At 36.9% G+C, this 17,753-nt stretch overlaps 1 protein-coding gene across 4 annotated transcripts in view; it reads left to right on the top strand.

Moving 5' to 3' along the window:
- ABCC9 (ATP binding cassette subfamily C member 9) overlaps positions 1-17,753 on the top strand; it is a 148,438-nt gene that overhangs the window by 61,981 nt on the left and 68,704 nt on the right. For 3 of the 4 annotated variants that reach the window (XM_004270927.3, XM_049694240.1, XM_049694241.1), the window contains exons 18-23: positions 1,362-1,434; positions 2,323-2,428; positions 11,792-11,830; positions 13,242-13,343; positions 15,505-15,589; positions 16,906-16,986. In XM_004270927.3, the coding sequence (XP_004270975.1) occupies positions 1,362-1,434; positions 2,323-2,428; positions 11,792-11,830; positions 13,242-13,343; positions 15,505-15,589; positions 16,906-16,986 (486 nt within the window). The remainder of the gene's footprint in view (positions 1-1,361; positions 1,435-2,322; positions 2,429-11,791; positions 11,831-13,241; positions 13,344-15,504; positions 15,590-16,905; positions 16,987-17,753) is intronic. The other variant, XM_049694242.1, reaches the window with a different exon arrangement.

The raw sequence follows: 17,753 nt of genomic DNA, 5'->3' as shown, positions 1-17,753 counted from the left end.
TCCAAAACTAGCTCAAAGGCCCTCCTTTTTCAAAATATTTTCTTTTTTTGACTCATCTCAGATGTAAATGATTTTCCTTATGAACTACTGTTGCACTTTCGTCTGTCTGCCCCTCTATTTGTTACTTAGCCCATACTCTCTTGCCTTGGTTTACCACTCAATTGACTGTAAGCTCAATTGAGCAGGGAAGCAGGGAGGATGCATTATACCTTCTTTGTAGTCCACATCAGTCCTAACGCAGGACTTCACATTGACTGGGTGCTCAGCAGGTATTTGTAAAGTGATTAGTTACTAAGCCCTTCCAGGCCACCCTCCTTCCAGGACTAATTTCATGCATATCTATGTGATGGATATTATTAAATGCCATACATTTTCCACGCTAGAGAAAACTTACATGGAAAAACATAATCTAGCCTTTTCAGGTAACTTTTGCACTCTTTAGTTGTTCATTTTAAGAGCTTTTAAAGGATATTTTTAGTTATAATTTAGATATTACCAATCTATTCTGCAAAATTCCTGAACAAAAATGAGCTTAGAAATTTCATCACTTGGGGTTTGGAAAGAAAATATTAATTTATGAGCAAAGTGCAGCCTTACTTTAGTTTCCTCTAATTTTTCAGGCACTTTCTCTCCCCTCATCTGTCTCTGTTCACCCTTCCAACCCTTGGGTTCTGTTATACCTCTTTCGTTTCCCATTTTTGTAACTGTTAAAACTATCAAGTTTTCTTGACACATATTAAAACAATAGATTGCTTTGGATGACTCTAAGGTCTTTTTGTTTGTTTGCTGGTTGTTGAGGTTTATACCACCAAGCAATGTTGCCTCATTTTTGTGCTGTTTCTTCCTCCCCTTTACTTTTTCTTTTAAGATCAATGAAGAGTGATAAATCCACATAGTTCAGGAAACTTATTCATTACAAAACCTTCCTTCTTAGCTAGTGGAGTCATTTTGTTGGAATAATTTATAGTTATTTCTGTTCTTTACTTTGCATCACAGGATTCTGGGAATTGCAGCAGTGTGAAAATCATCAGTGTAGCAGTTACACTGGACAATATTTGGGTGATTGATTTTTAAGAATGTTCACATAGAAATGATCCCAAATTTTCAGGGAAAATTGTTGGAATTTTTAGCATTCTTCATAATACCATTAATTTAAAGACCCTCCTCTCACTTCCATTCTTTTTGTGTTTCATTTACCTCTAAGCAGTTATAACTCTAAATTAGAATTTCAGCACTGTGTGTTCTACTGTGTTGAAAGTCTTACAGTGCTTTAGAAAGAAATCTATTTTAATTGGAATAATTCTCTAACACCACATATTTACATAATTTTATAACTTAATTTCTGTATTCTTATTTTCTAGGTCACAAATGGGTACTTTTCATGGGGCAGTGGTTTAGCTACCTTATCTAATATAAATATTCGAATTCCAACAGGTAAGAATCATTTGTTACTCGGGTTTGTAATTGTTAACTATCATGACCATGGTTTTCCAACATAACCGAGCCTAACAAAAGGAGAGAAAGACTTTTTCAAGACAAACATAACTAATATTTATTTGCACCATGAAACTCGTGAACCCCTGTATCACTGTGAGGATGACTGGGAATTATAAGACCTGCCTGCCTTACACTACAGAGTGTGGACCTTTGGACAAGTTATTTACCATCCAAATGAATTGCTTTCAGTTTATTTGCTGATTTGTGGCATTTAAATAATGGAGTAGTTCATTTCTCATTTTTTGGAAGAAAGAATTTAAAGAAAGGATGTATGAGAAAATAGTTTTCTATCCCTGAGGAAACCTGATGAAGTTTTCAAGATATTTAAGACATAAATACCCAGTATTTTTATTTAAAATGTCTAGATAATTGAATAGAATTAGGTTTTTGACTTGACCTCATGGTCAGTAGTTGGGATTTTTCTATTATACATGCACATCAAAGTATTTTAAGAACAGCCCCCAAATCATTTTAAGCCCAATTACCTATTTTAGTCAAAATTGCCTTTTTCTCCTGAATGAATTGAATAATAAAGGTAACAATAATCTAGATGATTTATGCAAGTATTTCACAGCTTTCTTTACTAGTGTCAGTTATTCTGAGAGTTTTAAAAATAATACATCAAGACCTATAGATTTTAATTTTTCTTCTATTTTCCAAAAAACTTAGTATCAGGGAAGGGAGCTGTTTAGAATACTTTATTGCTGGAGACCAAAACTGGCCCATTGATTGTGAAACATCAACCTTTTCTAAATGTGTTTTGATTTTATTTTACTAAGTGAATTCCATCTCATCCTGTTATTATCCTTTGTTTCTTTTCTGTAGGTCAGTTAACCATGATTGTGGGCCAGGTGGGATGTGGGAAGTCCTCTCTTCTCCTTGCCATCCTCGGTGAGATGCAGACAGTGGAGGGAAAAGTTCACTGGAGCAAGTATGTGTATTTTTAATTAGTTTCTATTGCTCTGTCATACATCTGATGATCTCTCAAGGGAAGAAATTAGAGCAATAGATTTCCGTGTTAGGACTCTGAGGACCCCTCAGAAATAAGCATAGCTTAAAAAAAGATCAAATTAGTGGAAACTTTAAATGTTGTAAATTAAAAATTATAAAGCAATTTATTACAGAGGTTTATCAGAGAGAAACTTGTATGTTGCTTTTAAGTAAGATTGGGATTGTAAAGATAGATTTTGAAAGTTATATGGGTAACACTCAAAGAAATACAACGTAAAAATTCATCCCATAATCAAAGAAGTTATGGAAAACTTGCATTATTTATAAAGCATATGTGCACACAGAGCTTTAGTGGTCCAGTGTTCAGAGAAGAAATATCGAATAATCTTTTCCAAACTCTTCATAAGGGGCTGAGAAATCAGCCTTTTCTCTTCACATCCAACTTAAAACTAGACACTAGAAGTGTCTAGTTAGGGACATGACTGGGTCAGACTAGTGTGTTGTGCAACCCCAAAGACATGGTGCTTCTTCTGTATATTTGAATGGTTGTTTGGGGTTCTTCAGAGCACATTGTAGTAATAAAGTGACTCAGAACCATAATATTATATAATTGTGTAATAAAGAATGAATCATATTTCTTTAGTTTGATCTACCTGGTAGACCCCCTCCCCCATTAGCAGTTTATGGAGAAATTGTTTACAGTTTATCTAAGATATTGGATTATAGACCAGTGGTTCCCAACCAGGTGTGATTTTGTCCCTAGTGGACATTGGGCAATGTCTAGAGACATTTTTGGTTGTCATTCTAGGGGAATTGGGCTGCTACCGATCTAGTTAGTGGAGGCCAGAAATGCTACTAGACATCCTACAACGCACAGGACCGCCTCCCCACAACAAAGAATTATCTGGCTCCACATGTCAGTTGTGCTGAGGAAACCTTGCCCTAGACCTACACATGTCCTTTAATATCATTTAGTTCTTATCATTGTAAGTTCCATTGTGGCTTAATCTACTGTTTACATACACAGGCATCTCTTAAGAATGAGTAAAAACTATTTACAGGCATTTTTAGAATAGACTCTATTTTAAACTCCAATTAAGAGACGGAGATGCTTGGATGTGAAATTTGAGCTGGAAACAGCAGAACTATAAATCCTATTTTTGGTATCCTTGGTGAAAGAAGGAGGCTGAGAAATGTTGAGGGTACAGTTTATTCCTGTTGGAGTGGTAGACATGAAACTGTTTAGTGCTTACCCAGTAGAGAGCTCGGTAATAGCTGTTCCCTGCAGTTTGCTTCATGATGGGTCCCTGTTGTTCCCTGAAGTCAGATGCTAGGTGGTGTGTACCCTGCCACCATCACCTGCCATGTTGGATGGATGCAGGCTTTGAGAAGCAGGTTTTACTGGATTAACTTATATTGTATGACATGTACGGCTATAATGAAGTTATTTGGGTTTTGTTTTTACCTTGTTTCACTAGCATTAAAACAGAGAGAAAGAATGAGAGAATGTGAGAGAAAAAGCGTGAGATTTTATTTTCATATTTCTAGAATGTTCTTAAAATCTAGTCTTCTCTAGTATTACTTAAGATTAGCTCCACTTGGGCCAAATTGACTCCCAATATTATCACTAATAATCATTATCATTTTGTTAGTGGATAAATAAATGATATGGGAATTAGGAAAGTATTTTACACAGTCTACTTATTTATTGAGTTTCTAAGCAAGACATATATATATGGGTGTATATATATATATATATATATCAAGCAAATTTATACCATTTATATCCTATCTAATTTCATAAAAGTTGTGAATTATTTTATATAACATACTATAATAAAGCCTGAAAAATAAAGATATCAAGAAGGAAAATAAGGTTTAAATAATAATCTGAGCAGTTAATAGGTAGAAATCCATGCATTGGAGTCTTGCATGTTTATAACACATGGGTCCCAAATTCCACTCTGAGCTTCATGAAAGCTAGTCAAAGAGGGAAACGAGATAAAAAGCACACATATACTTAATAAAGTTTAAGGTTTTTTTTTAAAGAAATAAGAAAGAAATATCTCCCATGGATCCTAATTTTAAAAAAGCTAAGAAAAGGTTATATCTTAAAGTCAGAGCCAATAGAATGAAGATGTGAGAAAGGATTTAAGAAAATTCTAAGTATTTATAGAATCACTATAATTTAAAAATCATCTCTTTATGAATACTTGCCTTAATAGACAATAATCCCATCTCTTCATGGCAGAAAGGACTGAAATTTTCTTCAAAAAATATTTGGGTTTGTCTGACACACACACAAATTAAAAACTAACCCCTTAAGAGATTAGATAAGCTAACAGAAGTTTTATTTTTCTTTATTTACGAGAACTACTGAATTTTTTCCATGGTGTCCTTAATATCTGATAAAACGTATTTTCAAATCAGGAATGTTCAGAGAATACTGACCCTTTTAAAAGAGTTATTTGCAATGAATTTTCATCCTGGAAAAAAAATTTGTGCCTAGTCCAATAAGGAAAGGCATATAAACGTTATTAGAATAAAGCTAATTTAGAAATTACCAATATTGATAGGTTGATGGTGTGTAAATGCAAAGAAGTACTTTACCGCAGCAGACTGAATTGTTCGCCGAATTTTTAAAGCTCAAAACAAAATAAAGCAAAGCAATAAACTAAATGTTATGGTAAAGCACCAAGTGCCTTGCTGTCATTCTTTCATCACTGCACGTATCTCTGGTTGCGTGAATTTTATTTTTAAATGTGTCCTCATAGATGGCAGGACCAAAGTCCTATAAAGTACTCTGTCCTGGTGCAGCAAGAAATATTTACTTTGGGCGGGAGAGAAGGCGCTGTTGCTCATCCAGGATAGACCTACATGGGTAGAACTTGGTACACAAAGACATTTATACATAGATGCCTCCTTGGCAATTGCTATGTTTGACCTAGTCTGACATGCAGTAGCCCCAGAAGAGAAAGGAGAGAGAGATGAGGGAGGGACTGAAAAATTCTCCAAACTTGTCAGAATGCCAGGGTTCTTGCCCCTGCATCTGGGTGTGCTCTGTATTTGTTGAAAAGCGAATATCCTGCCTGACTGAAGTTGTCCTTTCCTAATTGTCATGATAAATAATAATTCCTACTGACATCTTGGGAACTAGGACTAAATAAAACTCTTTACCCAATGGACCGTTCCAATGAGGGAGTCCAGAATGTGTAAGAATTGTGGTAATCATGTGAGACATAGCCATCATTTATCTTTGGTTTCCCTTTCTTTTTCTTCCACCTTGCCCATGCCATCAGCCATTCTGTCAGACCCCATCTGTCATGATGTTCTATTTGCTAATGTCTTGGTGCTAATTTGCAAATTGGCTTTATAACAGTGGCTGAGTTACTCTAGGACTGGCGAATTGAGGAGTTACTCCTTTTCATGTGATGTTGCCTGACATGAAGGGGTGATAACATGAGTCAGCTTTTCTGGATCAGACATGATATAGCATATTTGCGCCCACGTCTAGCTCCCCTTCTTCCAAATATTGTTCCTGATTTAAGCTTGCAAAAGTCACTCTTTCCCATTCCGTAAGGTACCAACCATGAACTTGGAAGTTGCTAGAATACCAAGTTTAACTTTTACTCTTGAAGGAAAATACACACAAAACCCTGCATGTGGAAGTGAAATTGGATGCCATTGTCCAGAAGGGGATTTTCCATTTGACCTCCTCGCTTTCTCGCTTGCCTTCATCACTGTTCACTGCCACATCGAATGGTGGACGATGAGTCTACAGACATGGAACCGGTGATTTTCATGTAATCAGATAAGATCTGATGTTGGAATTCGGAGTGAACTCTATTTATTTATTTATTTAGGAAGAGAAGAAAATAACCTTCCTCAGTTGAATTTGATTAAACATATCGTTAAGTGAAAAGTTTGGAGAGGTGGTCTCTAGAAGTTAAGGGCTACATTACTCATGGAAAATGAAAGAGAATAATTTTTTAATTTGTTCATGGGAAATGACTACCTACAAATGGATCTATATCTACCTTTTCTTTCTTCCTCTGAAACTAGTATATGCGATTTAACTTTTACTCTTAAAGGAAAATATATCTAAATCCTGCAAGGGGAGGACTTCAGAAGTGAAGATCCTCCATATGCTGTTTTGCCTTTTGCATGACGTTACTACATGAATTAACCCTTCTTTCTGATGGAAGTCTTTAATTTCTTGCCCTCCTCATTCCATGATCCTCCATTTTATTTTATTTTATTTTTAAAGATTTTTTTGATGTGGACCATTTTTAAAGTCTTTATTGAATTTGTTACAGTATTGCTTCTGTTTTATGTTTTGGTGTTTTGGCCACAAGGCATGTGGGATCTTAGCTCTCCGACCAGGGATCGAACCCTCACCCACTGCATTGGAAGGTGAAGTCTTAACTACTGGACCACCAGGGAATTCCCATGATCCTCCATTTTTAAAAAAGGTCTTTCCTATCATAAACAACGGGAGCATTTCTCCTTTTAAAAGAAGAATCTACCCACACTTAACCTCTTTGTTCTCGTCATGACTGCCTAAATGCTCAATTGTCATAATTTGTTCTCAATCATGCTTAACTTCTCCTTAGCTTTTGAAACTGTTCACCACGGATGACTCCCTGAAACCAACTCCTTTCTTGGTTTCCATGATACTTTTACTTATTCATTTGTTTAAAGTGTGTATTGGACACCTGTAACATGCATATCATTGTCTTCATTGTTGGGGGTAGATAACTGAAGAAGGGAAACCAGCCCCCTATTCTCATGAAGCGTAGTGTTCGGCAGGAAAGGCCATGAGGAAGTAAGAAAGTAGTTTCAAAATTATTTGGTTAAATTTTTTAAATATCAGGAAGAAAAAGTACAGGGTTTTATAAGAACAAATCATAGGTGACCTGAGTTGAGTTTGTGGGATCAACAAGGTTTTTTTAGGGGGGAGGCATACATGAACGATCCTTGAACTTACATTTTAAGAATAAGCCAAAATTAATGAGTTAAACCATAAGGAGCTGCAATACGAGTGGAGATGGAAGGTGAGGAAGAATATACAGTCTACTGTAGGATCCCCTTCCTTTATTTATATCTTTGACTTCAGTGTTCTCTCTAAGTACTAATGACACACCAGTGTACATTTCTGGCCAAGAACCTTCTTCTGAAAACCTAATAGCTCCTCCAAAAAGCCTTATACGAGCTCCAAATTGAACACATCCAAACTGAGCTCATGTTTCCAAAACCTGCTTCTCCGCCTGTATCCTGGAAGGGTTGTGTTCTCACCCCCTGAAATCAGTTGGTAGGAGCCCAAGTCAGGGGTCAAGGATTCAACCTAGATTCTTCTTTCTCTATCGCCTGCAAAATCCAACCAATCACTTTTCTTATGTCTGTTCTTCCATTTTTGTATCTATTTTAATTTTCCTGGTTCAGGTACTTAATCGCATTTGTGAACTACTCACTGTGAACTACTCACTCCCTCACCTTTCTTTACACTGTTGTGAGATTTACCTTTTGACATGAAAATCTAATTACTTTCTTCTTGCTTATAATTCTTTTCTTGACTGGCCAAAGCGTAGAAGAAATATTCTAGACACCTTTGCATAAAAGGGCCTTTCCCGATGTGGTCCCTATCTGACTTCTTAAATTCTTATCCTGCCATTCCACCCACCCTTTCCATTGTGTTCCAGTAACACTGGACTGCAGGTAGTTTTCAAATACACATACCTCCTCTATAATGCCCTCTCCCAGGTTGGTGGCCTCACTTTTTTTTCTGGTGTCAACTCTGATGTTGTGTCTTTGACAAAATCTTCTCTAATTTCCCAGGTGGACTGAAATGTACCTTCTCTTCTGGTCCCTCTGCAGTTTGTTCAAATAAATAATGTGGGCTGGTCTCCTTCCTAGACTGAGACACCCTCAAGCCAAGCATGTTGCCTGTTGCTTTTCATCTACTTCATATCTAACCCAGACCTGGGCTCTTTCCATTTCTCTTTGTAGACACACAGGACTCTTCTCTTCTCTCTCTCTTTCTCTCTCTCTCTCTCTCTCTCTCTCTCTTTCCATCTCCATCCCTATTATCTTTCTAATCTCAGCCCACAGCCCCTTTCAACTACCACTCTCTCACCTTCTTTTTGTAGATAAAAAGGCCTTTCCTGGGACTTCCCTGGTGGTCCAGTGGGTAAGACTCCATGCTCCCGATGCAGTGGGCCCAGGTTCAATCCCTGGTTGGGGAACTAGTTCCCGCACGCATGCAGCAACTAAGAATCTGCATGCCCCAACTAAGACCTGGTGCAGCTAAAATAAATAAATATTTTAAATAAATTAATAAAAGTCTTTCCTCTTTCCCTCCAGTTCCTTTTATTCTCCTCTCACCTCAGTCTACTGCAGTCTCATGTCTACCTCTGCCACTCCACTGAAACTATTCTTATCCAGTCCATCAGTGCCATCCTAGTTATTAAATTCACTGTGCACTTTAAAAAAAATTATTTATTTTTTATTGGAGTATAATTGCTTTACAATGTTGTGTTAGTTTCTGCTGTACAACAAAGTGAATCAGCTATATGTACACCTATATCCCCTCCCTCTTGGACCTCCTTCCCATCCCCACCATCCCACCCATCTAGGTCGTCACAGAGCACCAAAGCTGAGCTGCCTGTGCTATACAGCAGGTTCCCACTAGCTATCTATTTTACGCACGGTAGTGTATGTGTGTCATTCCTAGTCTCCCAATTCGTCCCACCCTCCCCTTCCCCCTTTGACCTCCTGTCCACTTGACGTTGTTGCCCATACCTTTCTTCTTCAAAAGGTTTCCTTGCTTAGTTTCCAGTGAAACTCACAGTCAAGTTTTCCTCTTAGAACTCTTGCCTGCTCCTCTCAATCCCCTCTGCAGATGTCTCTTCCTTGGCCATTTGTTAAATAGTGATGTTTTTCAAGGTTCCGTCTTTGTCCCCTTCTTTTCTGCCTCTATATATACTTGCTGGGCCATCACATAGCTTCCCATGATATTAGTTTCCGCTATCTGCTCCTGCTTCTTTGTTCACTTCGTTGTGATAGCATTGTTGAAGTCATTTATTGGCTTTTCACTAGTAAAGGAAGGAATCCAAAGTCCTTGGGATCTAAGGCATATATTATGAGGGAAAATCATCCCAAAGGCTTCATTTGTTTACCAGATCTCTCTCCTGAGCTTCAAATTCTGCTTTCTGGCCATGGTCATTCTGACATCCCTTAGGTATCTCAAACTGAATGTGTCTGATTCTAAATTTTATATCTTCCCCCACCATATACATTTCCTCATCTGTGTCCCCTGTCTGTCACTCCTTCCTCCCTTCCATCCCTTCCCATCTTGTCAATCACACAATCCTAGGTATCTTTGAATGAACGTGTCCACTTCTCTTCATTCATTCACCATCACCCAAAGTCAGGGCACTGCGTTCTCATCTCCAGTATCTGACAGCCTTCAAGGCTCTCTGTATTACCTCCCATCTTGCTCCCTCCAATTTATTTGTTACTTTCTGCAACTGGAGTGATATTTCTAAACTGAACGTGTTATCTCTTTCTTGTTTAAATCCTTTTAGTGTTTTCTGTGGCTCTGTGGAAAAGTTCAAACTCTGTAAAACGGTTTATGAGCCCCTTCGCTACGGCTGTTCACCACTTGTTTTTAAAATTCATACTTTTCTTCTCTCACCATTGACACCCACATTTCAGAAATGGTAAATTTATATCAGCTCCTTGTATGACCAGGATACTTTAAGGTCATCCAATATGTATTTTATTTGGTCTGAAATATTCTTCACCTTTTCTCCATCTAGCCCACTTTTATCCCTCTGGTATCAACTCCTCTATTTACCCTGGTTTGCCAAAGGTGGATTGGGTGTCCTTCATCTGTGCTCTAATATCACCTTTTGCTTCACCTATCATGGTGTTTATTTCCTTGTCACACTCCCACCAAACAGAAAGCAACATGAAAGAAGGAATGACTTTTCTTTGTTTACTGTATCTCTAGTATTTTGGCACTAGGGGGTGATCAATAAATATTTTTCACTTGATACTAAATACATATAGTTGGAGTTAATCAATAGTAATTGAAAAAAATTGGTGACTTCCAAATTCATATCTCCAGTTCGGGCTGACATTTTCAAGTGTCTGATGGGCATTTCCACCTGGATGGCCAATAGGAAAATTAATTCATTAATTTCTGCCATACACCTGCTCTTCCTCATCTGTTTTCTCTCTTCCTCAGATTAAATAAAACCATTGAGTTCCTTTATTGGTTTTTTTACCACTAAAAAAAAATAAAATAAAATCCAAATTTTTTGGCATCTAAAGCATATTGTGTGGAAAATATCACTTGGGAAATTGTGCATTTCATTATTTTTATGAGCAACTTAAATCAGAGAATAATCATTATTGAGAGGGAAGTTTCAGTCTGAGATTGTTTTTCCATACCTCTATTAACCACCCCATGATGTCATCAGAAATGTGCAGTTGTGAAAATCTTATCATTAGAAACACTAAGCCAAACATCACCAAGTAATGTACTTAGGTACGTTTTCTCCACAAAAGCATATGATGCTTTCCAAAGTGAAATAGGATCTATTCTTGGAGTTCTTGTAGACTTTAATTATGTGTATGGTTTTTGAATTCAGAATGATGGAGTTCAACTAAAATATTAAAATTTAGAATAATAAAAAAATAGGTCCTCGAGTGTTTTTTCCCCAATGAAATAGATATAACTAAATTTAATTAGCCAAACACCTTGTTTTACATAAATAATATCAATCAGTAATTAATTATACCAAAATGTTACAGTGTGACCATGCATTGTGCATGTCTGTCTTTCTTACCAGTTCCTTAAGGGCCAGGCTGTGTCTAAACCCTTCAAGTTTAGAGAGCAAAAAGTATTTCTTGTTATGCCTTAGGGTAACTGATTAGGAATTTAGATAGATTAAATTCAAATATTAAAGGTAGGGAGCGCTTGGAAACATCAAATTCTTGTATAAACTAGGAAACTGTTCTGCAAAGTTTACCTAAATCTACACAGGTAGTTGGAGCAGAGTTGGGGCTAGAACATGACCATTGTATGAACCCAAATTATATATGAAAGAGAACAGCGCTGTCCTTCTTTTGGAAGCTTACTAAGTAATTATTTCTTCACTGATGAAGATGTAAAGGAAGACGGTCATTTATCTGGTTTGTCTTTGGGACTAATATCAAAAACTATTTGGGAAATGTAGCTATTTTATATGTTCAATGTTTATCTTTTACCTGATATGTACACTCATTCATTCTATATTTATATTTCATAATTAATGAACATTGTTTGCCACACTTGCAGTGTAAATGAATCTGAACCTTCTTTTGAAGCAACCAGAAGGTATTATTTCTATTTTTATCTGCGTAACTTCCTTCCTCAGACTTTACCTGATATTCCATCTCTTACTCCTAGTCAGTTTATTCATTCTGATAATGTACAAAGTCATTTATTAAAATGCGCTAGCAATATTTCCAGTAGCAGTAGTTCCCAACATTTGGAGGCTGCTAAAAGAATTAATTTGCCAAACAAAATGGCCCATTGTGTCAACTGTTACCTTCTCCACGAGTCACATGGGTCTCAACTTTGGCTGAAACTCAAATGTTCTTAGCGAACTGGATTTGGGATTTCATAAGATAAAATTGCATAAGAATTAATATGTATATTGTTTATGAGTTAAAATGTGATGGGATCTGCTTCTAAGCTGGAGCTGGAGAGCCAAGTGCTTCATCCATTAAAAACAAAAAAAAAACCTTAAAGGACCCGGGGCAGGGAGGGGGAAACAGACATGCCAGAGGTTGGGAACCACTGTTTTACCACACAGATGGTTTTCTAAGAGACTGCTAGCATACTATATATTATCATGCCTTCTAAACTCCTAAGACATAATGTTTCAGGATGATCACTGAGCATTTCTAACTACTTTTTTTCTTAACTTTATTCTTTTTTAACCTTAATTCCTTAATTAGTACTTACAGACCATAAACTAACTGTGGAAGTGTGAATTTTAAGCTGACCCCTTCCCTACCCCAATCTCATCATCTTCTGTATCTTCAACTCACATGCATTTTCCTAATTATGGCAAATTAAAATCTGATGTATAGACATCTGGTAGAATTTGCAAGCCAAAAAAATGGGGGACAGGGAGGAGGCTATCATTTTTTAAAAATAAACTATTTCAATATGTATTGAAATATGTAGTTTCGTTATTGAAATGGACTCAAGATCACTCTTTGTTTTGAAATATTTATATTATCTATTAATATTATCTATTATTTTAAAATATGTTCATGCAGTTAAGCCACAAACACATACCATAATTACAGTATTAATTCACATCTTTTAAAAGATATTCATATAAAATTCAGAGTTATGTAAAATGCTTTTAATATAAAGTGAAATATCTGTGGCTATTAGAGTTAATTGCTATTTATGTTTAAATTATTTTTAAAATTATAGTCATTTTAAAAAATAACATTTTAATTAATAGTTCATACCATAAAATACTTCTTTAGCATACCAAAATAAAATTTGCACCTTGTGTGTTGTTTTAATTAAGTTCTCATCCCTTTAATTTAGTGGAATATTTAACCATTAATTAATAAGGTTGATGGTTGTTAAAATGTTCTCTTTTAGAAGTTCCCCATTTCTGTCTTTGAGATATTTTATCAACTTTCATTTTTCTTTGTTGTACTAAAATAAAGATTCAGCACAGCACCCTTGCTGTGTTTTGTTTTTCTTTTCCATTTTCCAGTAGGAACAGGTATTCTGTGGCTTACGCAGCTCAAAAGCCTTGGCTATTAAATGCTACAGTGGAAGAAAATATTACCTTTGGAAGTCCTTTCAACAAACAGAGGTAATTTTGAATGTATAAAATTTAGAACTCAAATGAGCAGCTATTTCTAATCCCTATCTTTGGTTCACGGTTTCTGGAGCCTTTTTGTTTTAAATTTTTATGGGATTATAGTTGATTTACAATGTTGTGTTAGTTTCACGTGTACAGCAAAGTGAACCAGTTATACATATACATATATCCACTGTTTTTTAGATTCTTTTCCCACATAGGCCATTACAGAGTATTGAGTAGAGTTCCCTGTGCTATAGAGCAGGTTCTTATTAGTTATCTATTTTACATATAGTAGAGTGTATATGTCAATCCCAGTCTCCCAATTTATCCCCCCACCCTTATCCCCTGGTTCTGGAGTCTTTGTATCGGGACTTCCTTTCTTCTCTGTTTGCCCCTGCATCCGTCCTCATCACCTGCTCTATTAAGTCAACTCTTGTAAGAGAAGCCTCGTTGGAAGTTTCAGCCCATCCTATACAATTATTGAGAAGAATTTGTACACCAAAAATAAACAGCCGAAACCGAAGTGTGTGTGTATGTGTGGGGAGGAGGTGGGCATGGCCCTGAGGTTGTTGGTAAACAGAAGAAAAATCTCAGTAAGGAGCAGAAGAAGGGTTAACCGTGGACAGAAGAAAAGGAATACGGGATCTGAGGGGTCTGGTTACTCGGAGCAGCCAGTATACGTCTTCTTTCAATCATCTTTTAAACACCCGCTCGAGTGTACAAAGGCAAGATCCTTTCCTTAAGCCACCTGCATGAGGGGTAGGGAGTGTCCTAAGACCCTGAGCTGGGTTCTGAAAGGTAAGGAAAATTAGGTCTGGGGAGAGGCATGAGGAAGGGGGAAGGGAGAGGAAAGTGTGGGAGGAAAAACTCAAATTACATGGGATTGTTTGGGGCCTGGGAACAAACCAAACAGAAAGGGATCTGTGTGTATTGATGGCAGCAAACTAGATTGTAAAGGAAGGCTGAGATGAGACAGTCAAGTGCCTTAAAAGCCAGCCGGATATAAATCTGACATTCTCGGGAGGCACAGCAAGTGTTAGAAAGGGGACTGACAAAGTGAATGTGCTCTGGCAGCGCCGTAAGAGATTTATGTGGGATGAATCTGTATTAGGAGCAAAAAGACATTTAGAAGCTTGATGGGATAATGACCCAGGCATGCTGTGTTTGTTGCCTGCACTTGGCAGTGACTGTAGAAATGGAAGAAGAGATGGTTGACAGAAAAGCATTCTAGAATAAGAATGGACAAAATAAGAGCAGGGGGAAGAAAAGGGAAGAATCAAGAATGACTTGAATATTTTAAGACCAGGTGATTGAGAAAATGAAACCATTGATATTTTCCCTAGCACTCCCAGTGCCCATGCTTCCCTGTATTTCCAGTCCGTCCAATTTCCAGATCCAGCCTTAGGTCAACTTGAGTACATCAGTCCTCATCTTCTTCCGTTTTCTCCTCCCTTCAGCATCATGATTGTGGACACAGATTCCCCACCTGTAACCCATGCTTTAGCCCCAGTGAGCCTCCTCTTATCCCTCACATGCACCGTGAACTTGTTCACCTTCGTGCAGTTCCTTAAGCCTCCCTTCCCTCATTTTCATTCCTGGAAAATTACAGCTCATCTTTCTGGATACACCTTACAACTCGCCCCCTCTCAAAGACGTCACTAATTTCTCAGAGCAGTCGGTCATGTCTTCCTGTGTATTCTAGGAGCACTTTATACCTACCCATCTATATTCAGTACCTAACAAGGTACATTTTTATTGTATGTTTCTATGTCAATATTCTGCTCCATTTAATAGTTTTTTAAAAAAAATTTTAACCACTTTTTTCACTGAAGTATAATTTACAATGTTTTGTTAGTTTCAGGTATACAGCAAAGTGATTTAGTTGTACTTATTTATATCTATTCTTTTTCAGATTCTTTTCCATTATACGTTATTACAAGACATTGAATATAGTTCCCTCTGCTATGCAGTAGATCCTTGTTAATAGTTTTATAAAAGTGGGAACAAATATCTATTTATCTTTGTATCTACAAGCCTAGTGTAGAGGCTAGTGTATACTAAATTGTTCAATAAGTGTTTTATTTCAGCTTCCAAGACATTGGACCTGGGACTTAGTTTATGGGCAGTATGTTAATAGTGATCTAAAAACTCAAAATATTTTCTCCCAAAGGTACAAAGCTGTCACAGATGCCTGCTCTCTTCAGCCGGATATTGACTTACTACCATTCGGAGACCAAACTGAAATTGGAGAGAGGGTAAGCTATGTGTAGTTTAATTAGACAATGAAGACAAATCTAGAAAAGTCTTCTGGTTGTCTTTAACTTTTCATGGAGCATGAGAAAATCTGAGAGCTCTGGAATTATGTGTTTTCCTAGTGACAAGTTCTGGGAGCATGAGCACAGGAGTTCTTAATGCCACGTCTCTTAGGTATTTGTTGACTAACCAGCATACACTTCACATTGTGCTAGCTGCTTGAGAGTTCTCAAGGGAAGGGAAGCAGTCCCTGACTTTGATCAAATGTATTTTTACTTACTTGGAGTTCACTTTAAATTGGTTTGGAAACTGAGATTGCTTCCGACAACTTCTTCCACTCTTGTCAACATCCATTTATTCCCGTTAAAGGGTTCTTTTTTCTTTGTGTAAACAGGTTTTACGTTAGCATCATACCATTCTATGACTAGCTGAAAAATATTTATACCTGTATGTAATCATTTATAACAATGCTGGCTACAATTTTTGACTCTTATAGGTGGCAAGTACTGGGCAAGTACTGGGCAAAAGGCTTTATGTGTATTATTTACTTTTACAGCAAATCTGTTATATGGGTGTTTTGTTATCAGTGTATTGCAGCCAAGAAGACCAAGGCTGAGAAAGGTTAAGGAACTTGCCCAGTCAGAGTCATTGGTGCAGGTGGGATTGGTCCAACTCTGTAGTCTGTGTTATTCATGGCTGTTCTTTATTGTAACCTAGTAGAGTGCTTAAGACATGACCTGGGCTTCTTTGAGTCTTCATTTGCCCATGGGGAATAATGCCTACACTGGGGAAATGGCTCTGACGAATAATAGAAATAAGGAATGGAAAGCCATTCACATCAGCCTGGTGCATACTAAAAGCTCAATAAATATTAGTTTTTCAAAGTTTTATAATCAGTACTTGATTATAAAAGCATATTGCTGTGTAGTTCTGTTGAAAAAAACTTGTAATATCGAATTTAAAAGGCATATGTTCAGTATACTACAGACACAATGCATGAAACTAGAAACAATTTGGGGATTACTTGCATCTTCAGCACTCACCTTGGTTTATGGTTATTAATGCTTTGGTACAGCAGAGTTCTCTATCAGAGTGAAAAGAGGATTAATGTTATCAGTCAGAAATTACCTTAATATAATTCAAGTATTGACCACTAAACAGCTTGCATTTTATCTTACTAATGTTATCACAGTTTAATTAATAGATTACCAGTAATTTAAGATTCTTTTAGAGAAGTTTGTATTTTAAAGGGAATTTTTTAATCAACAGATCATCTACTAATATAAAAGGTGGATGTTTATGGATATTTCTTCTCTAGGGCATCAACTTGAGTGGGGGTCAGAGGCAAAGAATCTGTGTGGCCCGAGCTCTCTATCAAAATACCAACATTGTCTTCTTGGTAAGAATATGGGCTTTTTGTTTCTTTCTATTTCATTTTTCCCTCTGGACAAATGAGTCCTTAAAGAGACAAGCAACTCAAGGAAAGACGGTTTAACTTGTGAAATTACAGAGAATTAAAGGGAGACAAATCCTCCGAGTACCAATCAAATCAACATCAAAGTGAGAGTTGGGGGATCCAGAGGGACTGAGGTGCCCAAATCGTTACTTATATGAATTTTTAACTCATGAGGATCATTAATGAAAGAGAATGGATGGTGCTGGATGAACTGGACAGGACCATAGGTCTTCTCATTTATATTTGCTAGCAAAATAGAGGGGCTGGAAAATATACTCTTGGTGGACATAGGGGTTAGTAAGTATGCAGCTCAGGCTGTGGATAAGATATATCTGTGAAGCTTCCTGAAAGTGTTCTTAGAAATCTTGATACTAGCCTAGACCTACTGAATCATAATCTATAAAGGCAGAGTTTAGAATCTGTATCTTGAAAAAGCTCCATAGATGATTGTCTTGTATTTATATCCTGGGTTGATAACTTGCTTCTCCTGCGGATCCACAAATAAAATTTGATGATTATGTTGATTATGAATTTGCTCTAGTTTGGTTTCTCCAGAAGGATGTAACCAAAATAACTTAGCTTACAAATAGACAGTGTATATTAGAGACCAGCAGCCTATGTAAATACCTCCTTCCCCTGCTTTCTCCTTCTGTGCAGTTATTAACCATTTATAAATCTGGTTCTCCAACCTCCTTTAGAGTTTTCACTCC

This window comes from Orcinus orca, chromosome 11 (assembly GCF_937001465.1).
Source record: "Orcinus orca chromosome 11, mOrcOrc1.1, whole genome shotgun sequence".
Classification (NCBI taxonomy): domain Eukaryota; kingdom Metazoa; phylum Chordata; class Mammalia; order Artiodactyla; family Delphinidae; genus Orcinus; species Orcinus orca.
The sequence above is the reverse complement of the archived record's forward strand: the minus strand, read 5'-3'. Positions and strand labels throughout refer to the sequence as shown.